The sequence below is a fragment of the Ictidomys tridecemlineatus genome, chromosome 4, assembly GCF_052094955.1.
Source record: "Ictidomys tridecemlineatus isolate mIctTri1 chromosome 4, mIctTri1.hap1, whole genome shotgun sequence".
NCBI classification, from domain to species: Eukaryota; Metazoa; Chordata; class Mammalia; order Rodentia; family Sciuridae; genus Ictidomys; species Ictidomys tridecemlineatus.
The window spans coordinates 160,994,862-161,017,090 of NC_135480.1; the positions used below are offsets into that span (position 1 = coordinate 160,994,862).

The following is a 22,229-nucleotide window of genomic DNA, read 5'->3' on the forward strand; positions in this document are numbered from 1 at the left end:
AGCAATCCTACTTTTATTATTAAGGAATTCTCCCTACTCTCCCTGGGGTAGAGATGTTAGTTAAGTGGCTTTTTCTGGTGGACTGTGAGTAAACTGGCTCCTGAGGTACCCTCCTCTAGCCAGCCCTGGATATGAACGGATCTTGAAAACATGTGATTAAATTGCTAGTGAAGGCATTTGAAGTGGATTTTCATTTGTACTATTTGGCCCAGTAGTTGCTGGCTTATATGGGACCCAAAGTGAATAGAATGTTCTGGATTTAGCTGTGTGTCTTGAGAATTCATCTCAACATAGTTTCATTTTAACTTTTGAGTCTTCACAGTATGTTTTAGCCTATAATTTTACTAAAAATAACTTAAGACAAGGGAAAATATTTTAAGTTCTTAGTATCTAATTGAGCCAATGGGGAGACAGTGATTAGGGCAGACTGTTATAAATTTTGTTTCACAGTTGTAATCTTTGAGCAGGGAGAGACACTTGCCTTTCATACCCTAATCTTTGTAAGTAGTCACAAAGGAAACAGTTTCTGTTGCATGCTTAACATCTTCCATGGAAACGCTAGCCATTGCTATAGCCAACTGGACATCATCGTCCCATTAACAGTGACAGCACTGTGGGAAGTGCCCTCCTTTCCATCCAGGAGCTGTCTTTGTCCCTCCACTTTGTTCCCTCCACTCTCCTATACTCATTTTGCTGCTATACATTGTCTGCTGTGTCATCCCTCCCTCTGTACAGGTCCTTCCTGTCAGCCATGGACACGTTAGTATCTCCCCCAGTCAACCAACTTGCACTCAGTTCACATCTGCTCCATCACTGCTCTCTACCCGAGCCCCATGCTCCAGAGCCAAACTTCTCTAACAGTCTTTTGTTTACTCTTCAATGCAATCCAAATTGGCTTCTTCCCCCACTGCAAAACTCATCCCCCTCTTGGTATGTTGCCTATCCCGTGATCATTTCTCTGCCCTCCTGTAACCTATGTGTTGTTCTCTTGGGTGTATGCACGGTAGCCCTCCCTGAAATGTTCTTTCCCATGGCTCCTGTGGTACCATGTCCTCCTGGTTTTTTACTGACTCTGCGTAACTACTTTCCTGTCTCTCACATAGACTCCATTTTCTTTTTTATCTTTTTAATTTTTTTTTAGGTTTACTTAGTTGTAATTGGACACAATACCCTTATTTTTATTTTGTTTATTTTTATGTGGTGCTGAGAATTGAACCCAGGGCCTCGCCCATGCTAGGTAAGCGCTCTATCGCTGAGCCACAACCCCAGCCCCATAGATTCCTTTTTCTGTACAACTTTGCATTAAGGAATTTCTTCAGGTACATCCTGGGCTCTCTGTTTGCTGTGATCTGAGTACTTGTGTAACCTCAAACTCATGTGTTGGAAACTAATCACCAACGAGATGGTATTAAGAAGTAGAGAACTGAAGGAAGAGATTATGTCCTGAAGGCAGAGCCCTCATCAATGGGATTAGTGTCCTTACCAAAGAAGCCCCAGAGAACTTCCTTACTCCTTCTACCAGGTTAGGACAGAGTGGGAGGGCACCATCTATGAGGAATGGACTCTCACCAGACACTGAATCTATTGGTGCCTTGATCTTAGACTTCCTAGCTTTTTGAATGGAAAGAAATAACTGCTTGTTTACAAGCAACCAAGGCTATGGTGTTTTGTTATAGCAGCACTAATGGACTAAGACATTCTTTTCTCCTTCTATATCTCTCCTTGAAAGATCTCATCTACTCCTGTGGCTTTAATTACTGTACATATGTGGATAACTCCTAAAATTTACATTTCCAATCAAGTCCATTTCTAACTCTGCCATTATGTATCTAGCTACCTACCTCACCTCTCTAATTCCATATAAACAGGCATCTAGAATTCAACTTATCCAAAGATAGGTTCCTGATCTGCCTCTCCCACTTCTAGTTCTCTTCACAATTATTTCCGGCCATAGTAGATGGGAGCACCATTTATCCAGTTGCTCAAGTCAGAAACTTGGCTCCATCTTCCTTCCCTGAACATCCCACATGGTCACAGTCGTTTTCCTATTAGTTGACATTGTAAGATAAAGTTAAGAATCTTCAAAAGTCCCTGCCTGCCTTGAAGGCTGACCTCCCCAAGATGACACTCCCCTTTACATCTGTCCTCACCATTCTGACTCCTGTGTCTTCCTGTGGGCTCAGCTCCTTCCAGCCCCAGGCTCTCATTCTTGCCTCTCTCCTAACATTCTTCCATGACTAACTCATCCTTCAGTTTGGGGCTCAACTGTCTATGTGTTCTGTTACCACCCGGAACTTCTTTGTGGTACTCATTCCCACCATAATTAGACAATTATTTGTGTTAATTTTTTATTCAGTGTCTGTCCCTCTGCTTGACATGGGCTCCACTGGGCAGGGATGAGGTCTCTTTGTTTCCTGCTGTGTCCCAGTTACCACCCCTAGTCCCAGCAAGGAAAAGAAAAGATAATTGTTTCCTTGCTTTGATAAAATTCTGGGACGTGGAGGGGGGGGCGGTGGGGACACCAGGGCTCCTTTGGCACTTTCTAGCATCTTCCCTGTTTGTCCTCAGCATGATCCATAATGTCCAAGTCAAATGTTTCTTATTGTACTCCCTTTGCTCAGAAGATAGAGAGGAAGGACTTTTTAGCTTTCTGTTTCTCTTTAGCCTTCACTCTGAAAGCTTGTGACTGGGCTTTTCATATTTTGTTGTCCTTTCTGAACCTTCTTCATACTGTGAGAATACAGAAGTTTATTCCTGATTTGGGGTCATGACCTCACACTTATTGAAATTTCTAGTGTTAAGGCACATTCCCAAGAGACTTGGCTGCATTTAGGACATTTTAAAATATACTCTTTTCTGATGATAAGAGTGATATTATTCTTAAGAAAAACCTCCGGAATACAATAAGGTTCAATAAGAAAAGAAATAGTAGACATTTCCCTAAGATTTTTTCAGTCCTAAAATAGGGTCCTGTTATATGTATGATTTTTGCCTTGCTTTTTTTTTTTTTAACTTAACCTCACATTGATATTTTGATAAAAGCCTTAAGAATGAGACAAAATCCTAAGGGGGCCCAGGTTTGGATCAAATGCAAGTCAGCCTAGTCAGTGGCTAGTTCTAGCAGGACCTGCTTTCTCTACAGAGGAAGAGCAGTAACGGATTGCCCTGGCCCCCTTATTCTGTACTGCCTTTGCCCTGCCTGTGGGCATCTGCCCTGCCCTGATCTGGCATGGGCCCCATGATGACTAATAGCCTGACCTTCTGCTCTCTGTTGATGCCCCCCATGCACTTCATCTCCAGGACATTGCTCTCTATTCTCTTGACCTCAGCCTGATCCATAATGTCTAAGTCAAATGTTTCTTATTGCACTCCCTTTGCTCAGAAGACATAGAAGAAGGACTTAAGTGTGCTCCTTAAGCTAAAGTTTCTACATTTAACTGCATTGGATGTTCATGGAACCTCTTGTAACAGACCAATTGTACATGCATTTGTTGATATGTGTTGGTGTCAGTTTTTCTTTTACCTTTTAAATTGTAAGGCAAGAGACCTTTTTATTTTGTCTTCTACAGTGCCTAGCATGGACTCTGAGAATGTGGGACCGATCAATAGGGTTACTCTTTTTTTTTTTTTTTTTTTTTTTAAAGAGAGAGAGAGAGAGAATTTTTAATATTTATTTTTTAGTTTTCGGCAGACACAACATCTTTGTTTGTATGTGGTGCTGAGTATCAAACCCGGGCCGCATACATGCCAGGCGAGTGCGCTACGGCTTGAGCCACATCCCTAGCCCCGGGTTACTCTTTTTTACATTTTTATTTTTTGGTTCTAGGGATTGAACCTAGGGTGCTTAATCACTGAGTCACATCTCCAGCCATTTTTTTTTTTTTTTTTTTGAGGCAGGGTCTCACTTAGTTGCTTAGGCCCTCATTAAGTTGCTGAGGCTTGCCTTGAACTCTTGTGATTCGCCTGCCTCAGCCTCCAGGGTTGCTGGGATTAGAGGTATGTGCCACTGCTCTGAGCTTAATAGGGTTACTTAAACAAACAAACAAAAAACCTCAAAAAAATGTTTTGCCTAAAATGTTCTAGAATCCAAGTAAAACGGCCTTATACTTCATAATTTTGGCATTTGTTCAGCAAACATTTATTTGACACCTCTTCTGGACCAGCAACTGTTCCTAGGCACTGGGTGTACATTTGTGAAGAAAACAGGTATAGTTCCTACTGTGATCTTCTAGATACTAAGCAAATAGTTATATAAACATGATTTTAACCTGTGATGTGTTAATGAAGGAAAATGACGGGGTTCTGAGAGAATGCAGTGCGGGGAGACTACAATTGGAGCGCGCTGGGTGTCAGAGAAGCTGATTCAGGAAGCGTGGAAACAGACCTGAAGAAGAGCAGTCGGGCCCAGGGGAGACAGCTCTTTGGGAGAGGAGACACTGGTCTGAAGATGAGTTATTTGAAGTAGGGTGTGGAAAAAGGGAGCAGGGGAAAATGGATATTTCTGTTTTCTCATTTTAGTCAGAGTAGAATTGGGGGTCTCTGCATGTCGTGAGCCTTTATTAATTCTTTCAAACCAATTTTCAAAGGATGCGTTTAGCCCTCCTGCAAAGGAGTCTTTTGGTTTGCTTTCTGAGCAGTTCTTTCTGACTAGCCCCTTTTAATTGATGTTTTTGTTCATGTTCCTATGAGACCACTGGGAGAGGTAGAGCAAGACAGGCTTCTGACACCCACCTGTTTGATGAAAAGGATGAACTAGGCTTCTTGGTTGCAGATGTGGTACTGGAATCTGGGTGCCCTAAGAGAACTTGACTGACCTAGGACTGCTCCACTGAGGGGAAAGAGACCCGGGGGAAGGGTTTAGAAGGACCCTTGGCCACTAACTCTCTCTGGGCCACCTCCTCTCCTCCCCAGGAATGGAAATCTCCATTTGATGAGCAGTTCCCTGATAAGGAAAGAAAACAAGCCACTGAAATTTCCTGTGAGCCCTCAAAAATTGTTTTGGGAGAACATTTTTGTCCCAGTGTGTGTGTAAGAATGCATTCTTTCACTCAACAAACATTGAGAGCCTTCCCTGTGCCCGGCACTGTCCAGATGCTGGGGACACAGCAGTGTATGTGAGGGGGACACAGACTGAACAAATCAAAAGTGACACAGAGGATGTCAGAGGGATTATAACTACTACAGGGAAAATTAAAGGAGAGAAAGTGGTGGGAGGGAGGTTCACTTGGGAGGTGGAGACAGGTGGTCTGGAAAGGGCTTACCGAGTGATGTTTGAGCAAAGACTTGACAATGGAGCCATTTGGGGGATATTTGGGGGAACAGCATGGGCGAAGGCCCTGTAGGACCTATTCAGGCTAAGGCCTGGGATGTTTGAGGAACAGCACGAGTTCCACCTTGTACGAGTTCTGGGGGGTGTAGGGAGAGGACAGAGGTAAAGAGGAAGGTGGAAGTCCACATGTGAGGCCTTATGGCCACAGTGGGTACTTTGATTTTCCCTCTGATTAAAGGGGAAGACTGGGCTGGGGATGTGGCTCAAGCGGTAGCGTGCTCGCCTGGCTTACGTGCGGCCCAGGTTCGATCCTCAGCACCACATACAAACGAAGATGTTGTGTCTGCCAAATACTAAAAAATAAATATTAAAATTCTCTCTCACTCTCCCTCTCTCACTCTCTCTTTTAAAAAAATAAAATAAAATAAAAAATAAAGGGAAAGACATTGGAGACTCTGAGCAGAGTACTTAGAGTTGACTGTAGGGGAAGGGTGGGAGTAGGCCATAGAGGAGACGCTGGTGACAGGGACACTCAGGTGGAGGTGGGAAGAGATGGGGATGAATTTTGAAGGTAGAGCTGAGGCCCTGGATGTAGGGTGAGTGAGAAAGAGAAGAACTAGAGAAGAATAGGATTGGGGCAGGGGAAAGATGAGGCGTTTGGGAGGGAAGAAGGCCTTTGTGGGCCTTGTGTATATACATGGTGTTCACATCCAGGAGATGAGTGAGTGACGTCTATGTTGGGTAGGACTCCAGTGCCAACGGCTTGGGTGAAATGAGAGAAGCCAGTGAAGGAGACAGAGGAGACGGGGCTGCCAGGTAGGGGTAGGAAGAAACCAGGACTGACGGTGGGTCGCTCTGTGTCTCTCCCCTGTAGGTGTGACAATGTACGTGTGTTTAAGCTGGGCCTCTTCTCGGGCCTGTGGTGGACCCTCGCCCTCTTCTGTTGGATCAGTGACCGGGCCTTCTGCGAGCTGTTATCATCCTTCCACTTCCCCTACCTGCACTGCGTGTGGTAAGCCCCTCCTGATGGGGAGTTGGCTGAGACAGGTGTCCTTACTTGCTGTAGGGCTCAGTGCAAGGAACACCAGGTGGGCGCAGAGCCCAGCTGCCTCTCTCCTCATATAACATTGCCAGACATTTCAGAAGCATCAGAAAGTATTGCAAAAAGTGAAATTGGCTCCAGGGAGCAAGGTTTAGGCAGAACAAAAAGACCGAATTGTTAGGCTGCAGGGCTGCATTCTCTCACCTTTAGCTCCATTAATAGCACACAAAGGAGCCTGAAAACTGAATCTGCAACCTGAGCTCAGGCTAGATGGGGGCGGGGTGAGGGAGCTTGGGAGAGAGGTGATGTGAATGAAGCCTGGGTTGGTCCTTAGTAGGAACCACACCTTCAGGGCCTGAGTGACCAGGGGAGAGGATGGACATCACAGGGCACCTAGGGACAGTCTCACCTGTTCCTTGAATAGGTAGAGACTGAAGACCAGATAACCAAGTGAATTGTTCAACATCACCCACCTGTTTATATAAAAACAACCTCAGAGTTAAATAATAGGAAAATGGAACATCTGTATTTTGGGATGCTTATCTACTACTACATTAAAAGAAGTAGTAGTAGGTCGAAGAACAACTTGCAGAATCCTACACTCCAAGCTAAGGGGAAAGGGGAGTGACTTTCTTCCAAGGAAGTGTTTCTGTCTAAACCCAGGGTAATCTTTCCTTCTCTGCCCTCCAAGATTTCTAACTGTACAAGATAACAAGGAGCAGGAGAAATCTGCTGTCTCCAGTCTCTTGTATATTGAGAGCATTGAGAGATGAAACCTAGTGCTAAAGATTTGGAGGCTTTGAAGTCAGATCCAGAAGCTTGACCTCTCTTTAGAAGTGGCATAAAGATACTCAGTTTGAAAGACTTGACTAAAAGTCTCTTGCTCAGATGAACTTGAACTTGTATGTATTTATCATGAGTAAATACATCCTGTACTAAGTCCTGGGGGGACTTCCAGGTCTCTTTGCAAAAAAAAAAAAAAAGAACATAGGGGCTGGGGTTGTGGCTCAGTGGTAGAGCACTCACCTCGCATGTGTGAGACCTTGGGTTCGATCCTCAGCACCATGTAAAAATAAATAAGTGAAATAAAGGTATTGTGTCCAACTACAACTAAAAAAAGAAAAAAAAAAAGATCATAAACAGCACAAGTTGGGGTTTTTGGTTTTAGGATTAGTTGCCTGAAATTTCTGAGGTTTAACTTCAACTCATACTAGTGAACTTGTACAGCTAAAAATACAATATATTTGTTAAGTTACAATTCACAGATAATAAAATGCATAGATTTTAAGTGCATACATTGATAAATATGCACAGCTTTATAAATTTATAACCTCATTCAAGATTTGTACATTTTTATCAAAGTACAAATTTAGATTATTTGATAACTGTGGCAAAACTTAGTTTGCGTCTGAATTTCTGAATTTGTTATACTTTCTGCTTTGCTTTTCAATTTTTAGCCATCTTTTCTTCCCAGTTAGAAAGTGTTATGTATTTTGTGACAAATTTAAACAACATGGAAGTATAGAAAGTGGCTCTCATAATTCTACCTCCTCAAAGAGATAATTGTTAAAGTCTGAAGTGTATCATTTCAGATTTTCTAGTGTATATGTATATACATATATATTTCTCTCCTACTTTTTTATTTTTAAAATCGTTTTATTTTAATTGGTACATAATAATTTTACACATTTATGAAGTACATGTGACATTTCAGTACATGTATACAATGTGTAATGATTAGAGCAGAGTAACTACCATCACCTCAGGTATTTATTATTTCTTTGTGTTGGTAACAACAGAATCCTCTCTACTAGCTATTTTGAAATATTAGTTGTGCCAAAGAACATTACAGATGTTTCATCCTATGCAACTGTACCCTTGTGCCTGTTAATCATTCTGCATTTTTTAAAATTTTTTGTACTGAAGATTGAACCCAGAGGTGCTTAACCACTGAGCTATCCCCAGCCCTTTTTATATTTTATTTAGAGATAAATTCTTACTGAGTTGTTTAGGGCCTTGCTAAGTTGCAGGCTTTGAATTTATGATCCTCCTGCCTCACCTTCCTGGCGTGTGCCACCAAGCTTGGCTCATTCTACTTTTTAAAAACAAGGATAGAATCATTCTGTAAACAGATATAAACTTGTCATTTTTTAAAAAGACATTTTGTTTCATTGTTTTTGATTGCTTTATTTATTTATTATATGGTACTGAGGATTGCACCCAGTGCCTCACACATGCCAGACAGACGCTCTACCACTGAGCCATAATCCCAGCTCAAACTTGTCATTTTTTAAAAGTCAAATGGCCTGCTTCACCACACCTGGCCCAAGCTGTCTCTTAATGGATATTTTGTTTGTAATTTTTCACTTTTGCAACCAATCTAGTGATTCTAATTCCTGAATATTTCCATAGGTTAAGTTATAGTCTATATTGACAAATCTAGAAAGATGGTATCAATTAATACTTTTTACTAAAGTCTGTAAAGAATGCCTTTTACTCATCGTTTTGCATATAGAAATTATCGACAAATTTTATTAACAAATTATTAACAATTATTTCATTATTAACAAATTATTAACAAAATATCTATAAAAGATCTAAAAGATGGAATAAAAATTTTATTTTTTATTTTCACATTTTAAAAGAACTTGGTATTGTTGGGCATCTTTTCAAATGTAAAATTGCTATGTGTATGGGGCTGAGTGATTGCTCAGTGGTAGAGTACTTGTCTAGCATGTGTGAGGCACTGGGTTTGATTCTCAGCACTGCATAAAATAAATAAAATAAAGGTCCATTGACAACTAAAAAAAAAATTAAAAAAAAATGCTATGTGTATTTCCTCTTTTGACGTGTGCCTTTTCATTTTCTTTGTCTTCACTATTATTTTTATTTTTAAAAAATTTATATACAGCACACATTGCCTTTTATGTTACTGTCTACACAACTATGTGCCATTTATTATGTAAATTTCCAATATTTTTCAAAAGCCCAAAGAATACCACATTGAGCCGCATATAGGCAAACAGCTAGATTCCCATAATAAGCAAAATGAGGCCAGATCTTGTTCCTAACACCCTCACCCACTCCTCACCCCCACCCAGATTATTTTCTAGCACATTCCAGACATCTTGTGAAATAACTAACTTTTTTCTAAAAAGTGCTTCTATTAGGGCATTGTAGTTATAAGTGATAGTTTGTTTCATTTTGACATAATCATACATGCATGGAATTTAATTCCTCCATTTCAGTCCCTGTTGCCTCCCCTTTCTCTCTCTCCTCTTCCTCTCCCCATATTTCCCTTCCTCTACTCTCCTGGTCTTCTGTTTACTTATTTACTTATTTTAATTGGTGCTTTATAGATATACATAAAGATGGAATTCCCTGTGGTGTTTTATACATGTCCACAGCATAATCTTGTCAGATTCATTCTTCTTTTCTTCCCCTTTCCTGTTCCTCCTCTTTCCTGCAGTCTCCTTCTGCTCCACTTCCATCTTTATGATATCGACAGCCTCTACACACTTTTTAAAATCTCTTACTTTGCTCTAATTTTCATATATGAGAGAAAACATTCAACCCTTGACTTTCTGAGTCTGGATTCATTCAACCCTTGACTTTCTGAGTCTGGATTATTCCATTTAGCATGGTGTTTTAGTTAGCTATTTCACTTCTGTGACCAAAAGACTTGACAAGAACAATTTTAGAGGAAGAAAATGTATTTGGGGTTTATGGACTCAGAGGTTTCAGTCCATAGATAGCCAGCTTCATTGCTCTGGGCCTGAGGAGAGGCCATTATGATGGAAGAGTGTGGCAGAGGAAAGACACTCAGGAGAGAGAGAGAGAGAGAGAGAGAGAGAGAGAGAGAGAGAGAAAGAAGAGAGAGAATGCACTTTACTGTCCAAAGACAAAATATATACCCCAAAGACAAAATGGCCCACCTCCTCCAGCCACACCCTACCTGCTTACAGTTACTCCCCAGTTAATTCCTATCAGGGACTCAATGCACTGATTACAAGGCTCTCATAATCAATCATCTTGCCTCTAAACTTTCTTGCATTGTTTCACACATGAGTTTTTGGTAGATACCTCATATCTAAACCGTAATACATGATGTTCTCCAGTTCCATCCATTTACCAGCAAATTCCATAATTTTGAAACAGCGAATTTTTTTAGTATTCTTTGTAATGCAGGGATTTTTTTTAACTTTTTATCATAAGGTGCAGTTATTTCCCCTCCAGCTTCCTGTTTGTCTTTCAGTATGTTAATGGTATATTTGTGCCACACTGCCTTGAACTTATGTGTTGTCACATCTGTCAGTCTTTTTTTTAGGATTTCTGGACTTTGTGTCATTCAGAAAGGCTTCTCACACCAAAATTTATGAAAACACATATTTAAAAATATATTTTACATATATATTTTAAGTATTTAATTAATCTGGAATTAAGCTTCAGTAAAGGGTATAAGGAAGGATTGCAAGTCTTCAAATGATCCATTGCTTGCTCAAGATTAATATTGAAACTTTTGTAGGTACACAGATTTAGATTAAAAACAAAAAGGATTCATCCACAAAACTGCAAACACATTTTCATCAACATAAGCTAATTCCTGATGAAGAGCATAGTTGATCCATGACCAGTCATTACACTGAGAAGGTGGGGTCTAGACTGATTTGTCTCCATCTTGGCAATCTAATTTAAGTCTTTGGGCCTCAGTCTTGGTAGAGCTCCAAAAACATTTGCAAATTTGTTCCAGTTATCCGGTGGGAATATTTTAGAACATTCTAAGATGGGGCTTAAATTGCTCAGGATTATCATCCTTGCCATTATGGGATTGTTGGTCACCCTCACCCTTTCCTAACCATGACTATAATTCCCACAGGAAAGGTGAGTTCCCTGAGGGAAGGGCAGTCAAGCTGCCTGCAGTGGAGCTTCGCCTGTCAGGTTCTCACCCCTGTCTCCTTTTGCAGGCACATCCTCATCTGCCTTGCTGCCTATCTGGGTTGCGTGTGCTTCGCCTACTTCGATGCCGCCTCAGAGATCCCTGAGCAAGGGCCAGTCATCAAGTTCTGGCCCAGTGAGAAATGGGCCTTCATCGGCGTCCCCTATGTGTCCCTCCTATGTGCCAGCAAGAAGTCACCAGTCAAGATCACGTGATGGCAAGGCAGTGGCTGGCTTCTCTGCTTGTTTTCCTTCACACACTGGGCTTCGTTTGCTAGCAAGGGCAGCCAAGGGGGTTCTAAGAATTAATGTAGGGTGTATCTTTTAAAAATTCTGTTCCCTTGGGCTCTAATTAGTGTGTGTCTGGACTGCTAGGGTCCCACTGTGCCCCCGGGAGAAGACAGAAAGCAGAGGGCATAGGGACACTAGGTGAACTTTCTCAGCGGCACTTCCAGATGCACTGGTGTGTTGGGCTTCATTCTTCATGGTGGTGGCAGAGCAGTCCCTTGGGGGATCCAGGGCTACCCAGTGCTTCTTTCTGGAGAAAGCTGGCCTGCTCCAGACGCCACCCTCCCAGGCACTCTTGGAGTGGACTCTTGACAGACCGACTCTCCGACTCTCTAATGGAAGGTGCCAGAGATGTTCATTTGGGGAAACTGTCTTTCAACCAAACCAAACAAAACACACACAGGGCTGTGGCTCCAGAGGCTAGTTTTTCACTTACACCTCTCAACTAACCCTGGTTGCACATGTACTGTGAGTCCTTTTACTACTACCTCTGCTGAGAGATGGAGACTTAACTTCAGAGAGGGTGAAGCTAATGACTAACTCTCTATGCCAAAAACTGCACTCCACTTTAAGCTGTTCTTGAAGATGAGCACAACTTGGAAATGTTGACATCGTTTCTGCCCTCCTCCTCCAGCCCAGTGGCTTCAAATACACAGAGAAGAATAGCTCTGGTGTGAAGATTCCATACACAGCCCACCCTCCTTACCGTTTGATTACCAAAAGGGCTTCATGTAGTTTTTTCAAACTTTCTCATTTAAAGTCTCCAGTATACTATACTGTTTTGGAAATTACCTTTAAGGGTCTTACCTCTTACTTTCTCGGATACATCCTGTGGGAATTAGGCTCCACACTCTCACAGTACACGGTGCTTCCTGTGGTTTTATCAGAGCATTGGCTCACTTTTCTCAGATATTGGCAATAATCACACACTGATTGGCTGGTGCAGGGGGGCAAATCTTGCCTTCTGGGTTTTTCTCACCTGGCTGCAATGAGTCACTGTGATCTAATGACACCAAGACTGTCTTCAGGGCAGCAGATGGGCATTACCAACCTCAGGGACTCTCATTTTAACTCAGGCATCCTCTGCTTTGTAACATTCCTGGTTGGGAGAAGGCAGGACAGATAGGCCATTCTGTCCTTTTCCTGTGGGTAGGACATGTCACTGTGTTGAAGGTCTAAGTGTTGGGAGCAGCAGTGTTTGGCATGTCTAGGAACTCTTCCGCTAGTTAGAGTTTGCATAGGATTCGAAGTGAAAGGCCAATATGTAACTGGGTTCAGATTTAAAAAGAGTAATTGTATTCCATTTGGGTGGTTTTCAAATTTTACATGTAACTCACTGGATTATTTCCTGTTTCTTCCTGTAGTAAGAAATATTTATGAAACCCAATACATGAAATAAATTCTATTTTATGAACTTAAATATAAGTTTAAATTGATAGCATTTACTTAATAACATATCCAGGCAGTGAAAATACAAATTAGCAAATTAGTGCTTTCCAAGGCAGAAAAATCTTATATTGAATGCATGTACATTTTACTTTATTATAATTTTAAAATATATTTTAAATTATTTTAAATTGAATATCTGCAGAACCCCTAATGTGATTCTCTAAATCCTGCCGATTGGTAGACTAGAACTGCTGTGAAGTCCTTTGGGTTTCAAGTCTAGAATTTTAAAAACAGAAATATTAGACCATTCTCATTTCAGGTTGACCTTACCAGGCATGAATTATTGTCTCATCTATTTTACAGGATAAAAATTCTGTTAACTAGAGGGTTTGCCATATTTAAAGCCCAGCTTTCTTAGTATGGAAGCTGGGAGCAGGAGAAGCAGATTGTAAGAAATGGTTCTTTTGGTATAAGTTTAATTTGTCCTGAAGGTTCCCTAGTAACAGGAGGATTATCCTAACATTCAAGGAGTGACTATTTATCTTTACCAAGGAAAGGACGTATTCCCTAGGGGCTCTACCTACACTCCCACCTCCAGTCCCTGGAAATAGGGATAACATATTACATGGATGGGTATATTTGAATGGGCCTGTGAAAAAGAAAATACATACCTTGACTCACTGAGCTATTTCTGTCCCTCTTCTACAAGAAAAATGACTAAGTAAAGATGTCAGGAGTGGTTTTGTTATGAAAAGCAGTATGCCCATCTAGAGATTGGTTCCAAAGAGATGAGAACTAAGGGGGGGGGGAAGTAGAATGGAGTATATTTAAGAGGACAAAACATAACTCTGCTTTTGAACAGAAATCACTACAGCTTGCCAGCATGGGATGATAAAGCAAGAGAGTAGACATATCCTCATTTATATTTCAGTTGAGTTTAGGACATCATTTGTATTTATAACAAAGCACTACATGCTTTTTAAGGAAAATTGGGCAACTACAGAAAAAATTGTAGAAGAAGAAAATAACCCATATCTTTATTGCTCAACCAAAACCATTGTTAATATTTTGATATTTGAATAGACTTCCTTATTTTCTTTCTGTCTTCTTTTCCCCGGTGTAGTTGTAAATAGATATCGTTTAGCATTGACGGTTTATCCTGTAGCTTGAATGGAACGTGAGTGCACATCGTGTATTTTTCATGAAGAGCAGGTGTGGAATACACCAGCAGTTAGCTAAACACTGGAATGCCTGTCACTGGGTTCTAAGACTTTCCACTGGATCTTCTGTTTTAATCAAACCTGACATGAATGGGCCTAAGAGATGATGAACTGAATTATATTTTTTTGATGTACTTCCCCCACCTGAATTCATCGTTGTGTCATAGAAAACAGCTGTTAACTATGGAACTTCATAGATTTTGATGTGTTCAGATTTTTTTTTAAATGAATAGCTTATTTCATTAATTGTTGTACAATCAAGAGTCTTCATCCCTCCCTCTGTCCAATAGACTTGACAGTTAGGAGTTAGGTCATAGTGATAGTTACTCAGAATAACGATCAGGTTTTTGTACTGGTTAGAATTTATCTGAGATCTATATCCGGGAACTGGATTTAGGATAGAAAAACCCATTAATCTTATCAATTGATCATTTTGCCCTGTGATTCTTATTTTAGAGTTGTTTGATTGGTCATTGATTATTAGAAAAAGAAATCTTTCCACCCCTCTCTGGTTATGTTGTAAAGCAAGCACTGGAATGAACATATTGAAGTTATGTGGGGATGAGATGTCAGCATGGGCTACATTTTGGGGGAACTCTGTGCCTGTCCAGTGAAGAGTGCCTGAAACATTAGTTATTGATCAAAGATGTTCTCTTTGGCAACAAAGTTTCATGGTCATCCCAGCCAGGTTTTGTAGAAAAACTGCCACCTCTTCCGTTGATTGGATTTCTCAGGTGTGTGAAAACCTCTCTCGCCAGTTCCTCAGGCTTCCGTGAGCCAGGACCATGTTGGGGGCTCTGGGACTGGGATTTGGAACTTCCTTAGTTCTCTGCCTTTGGGGGCCATGGAACCATCTCTGGGGGACAGGTGAGGGAAAAACTTGTCCGGCCAGGGCCCCTTCCTCAGCTTCTTCTCCTCAGTTGAACTTGAGACCTTTGCTATCCAGGCTAGTCCTGGTGTTGTAGTTTCAGCTGGTCAAAGAATCTTCCTGGGCCAGGTTGGAATTCTTAGTGGATTTTATAGACATTATTCTCCTATAGACTTAAAAATACGGTCCCCCCTTGAAAGGCCTCAGTGTTGTATCTTTTCCTACATGTTAAACCAGACTTACAGACTATTTTATAACTGCATTATGTAATCAGAGAAAATACAGTATTTTCAGATACATCCCTTGTTTTCTACTTCATAGAGGGTGTGCTGGGAGCGTGGCTTGCCTCCTGGTGGGGGAGTGTTTAATCTCCATTGCTTTGGGAGCGATTTAAGGCTTTTTGAAATGGAGCTTTTGCACTTTAGGCTCTTTTTGTGAACTGACTCTCATAACGATATTTAATATTAAAGCTGTAAATGGCATTTTCTGTGAATAAATATGTATATGTTTTTATCTATTTCCAGAGTGGTTTCTGAAGTATCTGAGGTGAAAAAGGCATTTCATGGATTATAGAGCAAAGCACATTTGCCCAAGTTCATTTGTTAATGGATTTGGGTATCCTTGTTACTAAACATACTTAAAATACATGTAGTTCATTGTCGGTATCTTCTCAGTGCTGTGAAATCAATACATCTAAATATCCCTAGCATAAAGTACCTATACCTTACATTTATTAGAAGGTCTATAATTATGTCATATGAATATAAAATCTCAAGCATAGGTAAAAGTTCATTTGTGAATTTTTTTTTGACATTTCAAAACCAACCATTAATGATTTCAGCAGGAGAATCTGAATCCACCTATATATTTTGCTTAATTTCTTTTGACAGTTCTATTTTTTTTTTAACTAAATGATTCATTGATCATCAGATTTAAAACAATAATGTGACCATCAGAGAAGAATGGGGAAAGCATTACCTGTCATTACAGTGGTGTTTTAGACTTTTTTCTGGCTAGGGTGAAAGGACATAAAAGTGGCCCTGGGGCCCTATGACATCTGACGAAAGTAGGGTCTTCTCTCTAGGTCAATACTCATGTATGATTCCTGGGGGTTCAGATACCCTGGCAGCCCACTCAGCTGAAATTTCCTCATGACAGGATTAAGCAAGGAATCATATTTTTATTGATGCTGAAACTGGTTTCTCAGTCTTGAGGATTGACTCTATTTGGGGGCTGTGGGCAGGGACAGGGGCTGAGGAAACTGAGGGCTCTGTTTGCAGGAACAGTGGGAAACATCACCCCAGGACACACCTACTCCCTTCCCGTGCATTCTGACTCTGTCTTCTGCTCCCTGTGGGTGTTAATCTTGTCCTGGATCTGGTCCAAGGGAATACATTTTTTTCAGCTCCCCTTTCCCAACTTCCCTGAAAGACCAGAGCTTGGTTGGACCAGTCTCCCTGACTCTTCTCTTTTAAAGACTTTACATTAAAAGATTCTACATGGAAATTAAATTCCCAAAGGAAATTAAATCAACAATTCAAAGAGATACGTGCTGCTGTCATATATAACCAGTTAGAATTAAAAAAATAAAAAAAGAGAAACCATTACTCCATACAGAACTCCATACGTACTCCATACAGAACATTCACAATAGCCAAGATATGGAATCAACCAGGATGTCTGTTGACAGATGAATGGATAAAGAAAACATCGTACATATATACCATGAAATATTATTCAGCCTTAAAAGGATCAAAATCCTGTCATTTGTGGCAGTATTGATGGAACTGGAGGACATTATGTCAAGTGGAATAGGCCAGGCACAGAAAGACAAACATTGTGTGTTTTCAAATATGGAAGTTAAAAAAGCTGATCTTGTGGAAGTAGAGTGGAACAGGGGTTACTAGAGGCTTGCAAGTGTGGGAAGGGAGGAAGCTGGAGTTGGATGATGGGTATCAAAATACAGTTAGATAAGAGGAATAAGTTCTAGTGTCCCATGGCACAGTAGGGTGACCACAGTTTTCAACAATTTATTATATATTTTATAAAGAATTAGAAGAGAGGAGTTCTCAGGCCCCCAACACAAAGAATTATTGGGTGTTTAAGGTATGAAAATGCTGGCTTTCCTGATTTTATCATTACATGGCATATATATTTATTGAATTATTATATTGTACCTCCCAAATAATATTATGTGACAATTTTTAAAAAGGCTATACATAACATTCAAAGGCTTTCATTAAAGGACTGTTCTTTAAAGGACCGGAGAGAGGCAGGCCCAGGGTGCTGGTAACTTATATCTTAGGAGGCCTCAACAAACCTTCCTCCAAGCCTCTTTGAAGTTTATAGTCTCAGACAATCCTTCAAATGCTATCTTAAGGATTTCGGTTTCTCCTACTATTCTAACTACTTCTATATTATTGCATTTTTTTCCAAAATAAAAAGTTCAAAAATACAGTTTGGGTTTTTATTCTCTACTCTCTTTGGGCAGGGCTCCGACTCCAGGCCTATCTTATTTTTATTTATTTATTTTTTTGAAGAGGCTGGGTCTGCCATGTTGCCTCAAATTCAGGCTCAAGTGATGCTCCTGCCTCAGCCTCGGGAATAGGAGAGGCAAGAGGCACCTGCGACTGCACCTAGCCTGTGCCTCACTCATGCAGGCCAGCAGCCCTTCTCCCTTGATATTTGTCTTAAGTGGCACTTCTGTCTCTGACAGTTTTCAGGTTAATGACATCCAGTTTACCTAGAAAGTCTTCTGTCTGGTATCAACTCACAAAAAGGAAAAAAATTAGCCAAAAACACATGAGTTTTTGTTTTTGCAACTGATCAACTGAGAGCAACAATAACACTATTTTAAAATATAACAAGTAGCAGTAGAGTCAGTAGAATTTATTTTTATATTAGGGCTAGTGATGAGGAAGTTGTTGAAGGTAAGGGCAGGAGCACAAAGTGACAGCAAATGCACAGTGATATTGATGATATTTATTAGGGATTCCTATGGGCAAAGCAAACAAAGCCGCTGAGGTGGGAGGGACCTGGAGACACTCCCAGAGTGATATTGCCATCTCGTGGTCATTTTGGGTATTGCTGTTGGTGGCCAATTCTTAGTCTTCCCAGAACTCTATAATTGTCTGAAAAACTCCCACAGGTTATGTAAATTCTTTTTGGGTCCAGAGATGTTTCCCTGGACTTTTTCAAGTGCAAGCATCTCTCTGCTGCCACATTCCTCTTTTCTCTTCCCTCAGTAACTTGTTCTCCATCTCCTCGGTATTTGATTATTTTAGAGTTTTAAAAATCTGCTGAATGTGAATGTAAGTACATTCATGCATGTCACATAGATATGATCAAGAGGAAGTTTTTAACCCACTGGAGCTAAATTTAACTTTTGAGATTAGTAGCTCCAGTCAAGTGCTGTTACGACCCAAATCTCATGAAACTGCATTTAGTTTACTTACTTATTTTGCAGTGCTGGGAATTTGAACCAGGGCTCCAACTCTGAGTTACACCTTCATGCCAAGACTGAATACAGTTTAAATCAACACTCAGCATGTGCTTGCTTCACACCAGCAACAGAGGGCTGCATGGAGGGGAGGAGTCACCCATCTGAATTCTTGCAGGAGGGGATTCAGGAAGGAGAGTGGAGTAGTTAGACACAGAGGAGTTGCATTTGAAAATTCTAGGTTTTAACTGATAGCCCATGAGCCACATTAATAATACATAGGTTCAACCCCATGAAAGAATTTATAGACTTCCTAGGAGTATTATTTTCTTTTACAAGCAAATCTTACTTGAGAACCCGTTACATAAATTATATTTAGGTTGCCCTATTTACTCCTCAGAGCTACTTTGAAAGGTTATCATTGTTATCGTTCCATATTTGCATATGATACAATCAAGGCTTAGAAATGTATTTTGACCATAGCTATTAAGTGGCAGAGCCAGGATCTGAATCCAAAGCTTTGGACTCTTAGGTATAGTTCTCTCTCTCTCTCTTTAAATTAAGTAATTAATTAATTTTTTTGGTGGTGCTGGGGATTGAACCCAGCTACCTACTGAGCTATATCCCCATTCCCTAATTTATTTATTTTAATTAGGTATAGACGGCAGCAGGATGCATTTTGATTCATTGTACACAATTGCGGGACAACTTTACATTTCTGTGGTTATATACAATATAGCATCACACCATATATGCAATCACACATGTACCTAGGGTAATGATGTCCATCTCATTCCACCATCTTTCCTGCCCCCTTGCTCCCTCTCACCCCTCCCTCCCCTTTGCCCAAATTCCTCCATTTTTCCCATGCTCCCTCCTCCACGTTATGGATCAGCATCCACTTATCAGAACATTTGGCCTTTGCTTTTTGGGGATTGGTTTACTTCGCTTAGCATGATATTCTCCAACTCCATCCATTTACCTAAAAATGCCATATTTTTTTTAAATGCAGATGTAGTTCTCTTTCCACGAAGGATTTAATTTTATTTTCAAAATGGCAAAGGAGATAAAGTTTTTTGTATAGATAGGCACCACACTGGGGTTATCAGGTTCAAAGCTGTCCTATTAATACAAATAATTAAGATCTACAGAAGCAGCTGGCATCCAGCAGATACTCAGTAAACAGCAGCTAGTAATCCAGATAACCTCTTATCCGGATGACATGCCCTGGATGACAGTATTGTTTGTGGTCTTAGTGAGAAGCCACACCCCATATCCTGCACCTTCCTGGGGTGGGGGTTTATGTACATTCAGACTCCTTCTTGATCTGTTCCCATAGTCCAAATGATCTCAAGCAAATGGACTTCCTGGCATCTCCACTGGGACGTCCAATAGACACACACATTTACTTATACAACCCTGTGCCTTGGCTGCCTTCTCAGTGAGTGGTACACTTTGTATTCAGTTGCTAGGGGAGGTCCCCAACTCCCCCAGGAGTCTATATTCCACTTGCCCAGTTCCTTAAACCCATCCTCTATGGCATCAGAGTGGTCTTTCTAAAGAGGAATCTGACCACATCCCTGTCTCCTCAGTACCACTAGGTCTTCCCATTGCTCCCAGCACCAGGGACACCTAATTTGACAGCTTTAATCTGATGGGCATGGTCTGTCCTCCTCTTCCTCCAGTCTTGTTTTCAGTTTTTCCCCTGTCCCCTTACCTGAGTCTTTCAGAAGTTTGTTTAGTTCCATGTGATCTTTCACATGGCCTTAGGACCAGCAAAATGGTCTAACCAGTGTTAGGTGTTCATTGCTGTATAACAAATAACCCCAAAACGTAGTGGCTCAAAACAATAGAGGTTTATTCTCTCATAGTCCAGGAGGCCAGAAACCTGAAATGAAGTTGTTTGTGGGGTTCAGCCCTCCTGGAGGCTCTTTGTGAGATGACTCTGTGCCCCTCTCCTAGCTGCTGGTGTTTGATGACACTCCTTGTTTCTGGCTTTGTAGATACATTGCTTCAGTCTCTGCCTTCTTCATCACATGGCTTTTTCCCTGTGTCCCTGTGCCTAAATCTCATTCTCCTTTGATTATAAAGATGCCAGCCATTTTGGGTTAGGGGCCATCCAAATCCAGCTTGATATCTTAACTAGTTACATCTGCAAAGAACTTATTTCCAAATAAAGTCACATTCTGAGATTCAAGGTGACTGTGAATGGGGGTGGGGGAGACCACTCCTTGACCCATTACATTGTCCTGAATGTTGTTTCCTGCATCTTCCCAGAATGTAGTATTCCTTCTTCACAGTTAGTAAAGGAACAAGAATTGATTTAGTCCCAGTTCAGTTGGCCTCTTCATTATACATGCTCACACACACACACACACACACACACACACACACACACAGAGTCAGTCATGCTCACACATAATGGCACACTCAGGGTTTCTTCTTTCTCTTCCCTGGTCCCTATTGAAATGTTTTTGCAATCACTTTTCATGCTCCTGGAGTTTTAAAGACACAATTGTATTTTATTTTGAGACAGGGTCTTGCTAAGTTGCTGAGGCTGGCCTTGAACTCATGATACTCCTGCCTCAACCTCCCAAGTAGCTAAGATTGCAGGTGCTCAACCCTGTGCCTGGCTCATGCTTCTGAATCTGAGTTGGGGAGTGTGTGCTTCCATCCACAACCAGCTGTGGAAGGATATCTTGAGAAACAAAGTGAGGGGTGGCAGCATTAAGAAGAGGTTATAGCCTGAGTTAGGAAAGAGTGGGTTTTAGGAAGCTTGCCTGGGGGTTCAGTTGCCAGAAAAACCCCTTCTGTTCTGGGACATTAAGGTATCTGCCAGGGTAAAGCCACCAGTCATATACCTCCCATGATACCCTCATGTGTGTATTCCTAGAGACAAGCCCAGGACCTGATTTGTCAATCAATGCTTGCGAGGTTGCATCTAAACATTATTTCATCAATCAGTCAATTCACAGAACCATTGACATTCAGGGTATGGTGGGAATACCTTGCAGGAGCAAAGAAGTCTTCTTGGATAGGAAAGTGATCTTCAAACAGATGTAAAGGGTGGGGAGGACAGCACCAGGTGAAGACCTCAGGGCTGGGGGAAGATGCTCGGATGATGGCCTCTGGCAACCTCATCTTGTTGGATCTATCAGGAGTACAGGTGATCGCGTGTGACGGTGTGTGTTTCTGTTGTGCAAGGGAAGTGTGAGGGATGTCAACAGGAGCCATGTTCAGGAGTTTAAAATATCAAAAGGGTTATGATTTGCAAGACGTAATTATTATAATTGGGCCGGGTTGCCACATCGGAGAGAAGCCTCCAGCCGCCTGGAACCGGGTGTATTTCTGTCCGTCCCTAATGCTGACGATGGGGAGGTAGATGGTGTGGGGTATTGAACAGGGTGAGTACCTTATCAGGAGTCATCTGCGAGTGGAGACCGGGCTTGCCAGGAGCGGGCGGCGGTGCCCCGGGAGTCCACCAGGGGGCGATGCAGCCAACGCGGAGCCCAGCGGTGGCGCGCCCAGGACCGCGCTGGTTGGAGGGGACGCTGTGCCGAGAGTTTCCAGTGGAGCTGTCTGTCACCGCTGAGTCCAGGTGCGGACCGAGGCGAAAGCACGGCGCTCCGCGGGTTTCCTAATAGTTGGGCTACCAGAGAATGGGTTTACCCTGAAGCTGATGACACCAAACCTCACTTGCAGGGGCCACGCCAAAGCCTCGTTTCTGTTTTTTTTTTTTTTTTTTTTTTTTTTAAAGAGATGTCCCGAAACCCTGGGCC

General features: G+C 41.5%; 1 protein-coding gene across 1 annotated transcript in view; it reads left to right on the forward strand.

The window, feature by feature from the left end:
- Acer2 (alkaline ceramidase 2) overlaps window positions 1-15,528 on the forward strand; it is a 39,130-nt gene extending 23,602 nt beyond the window's left edge. The window contains exons 5-6 of the mRNA XM_005335901.5: window positions 6,144-6,281; window positions 11,276-15,528. Coding sequence (XP_005335958.1) covers window positions 6,144-6,281; window positions 11,276-11,462 — 325 coding nt within the window. The 3' untranslated portion in view covers window positions 11,463-15,528. The remainder of the gene's footprint in view (window positions 1-6,143; window positions 6,282-11,275) is intronic.
- The last annotated feature ends 6,701 nt before the right edge of the window (window positions 15,529-22,229 follow it).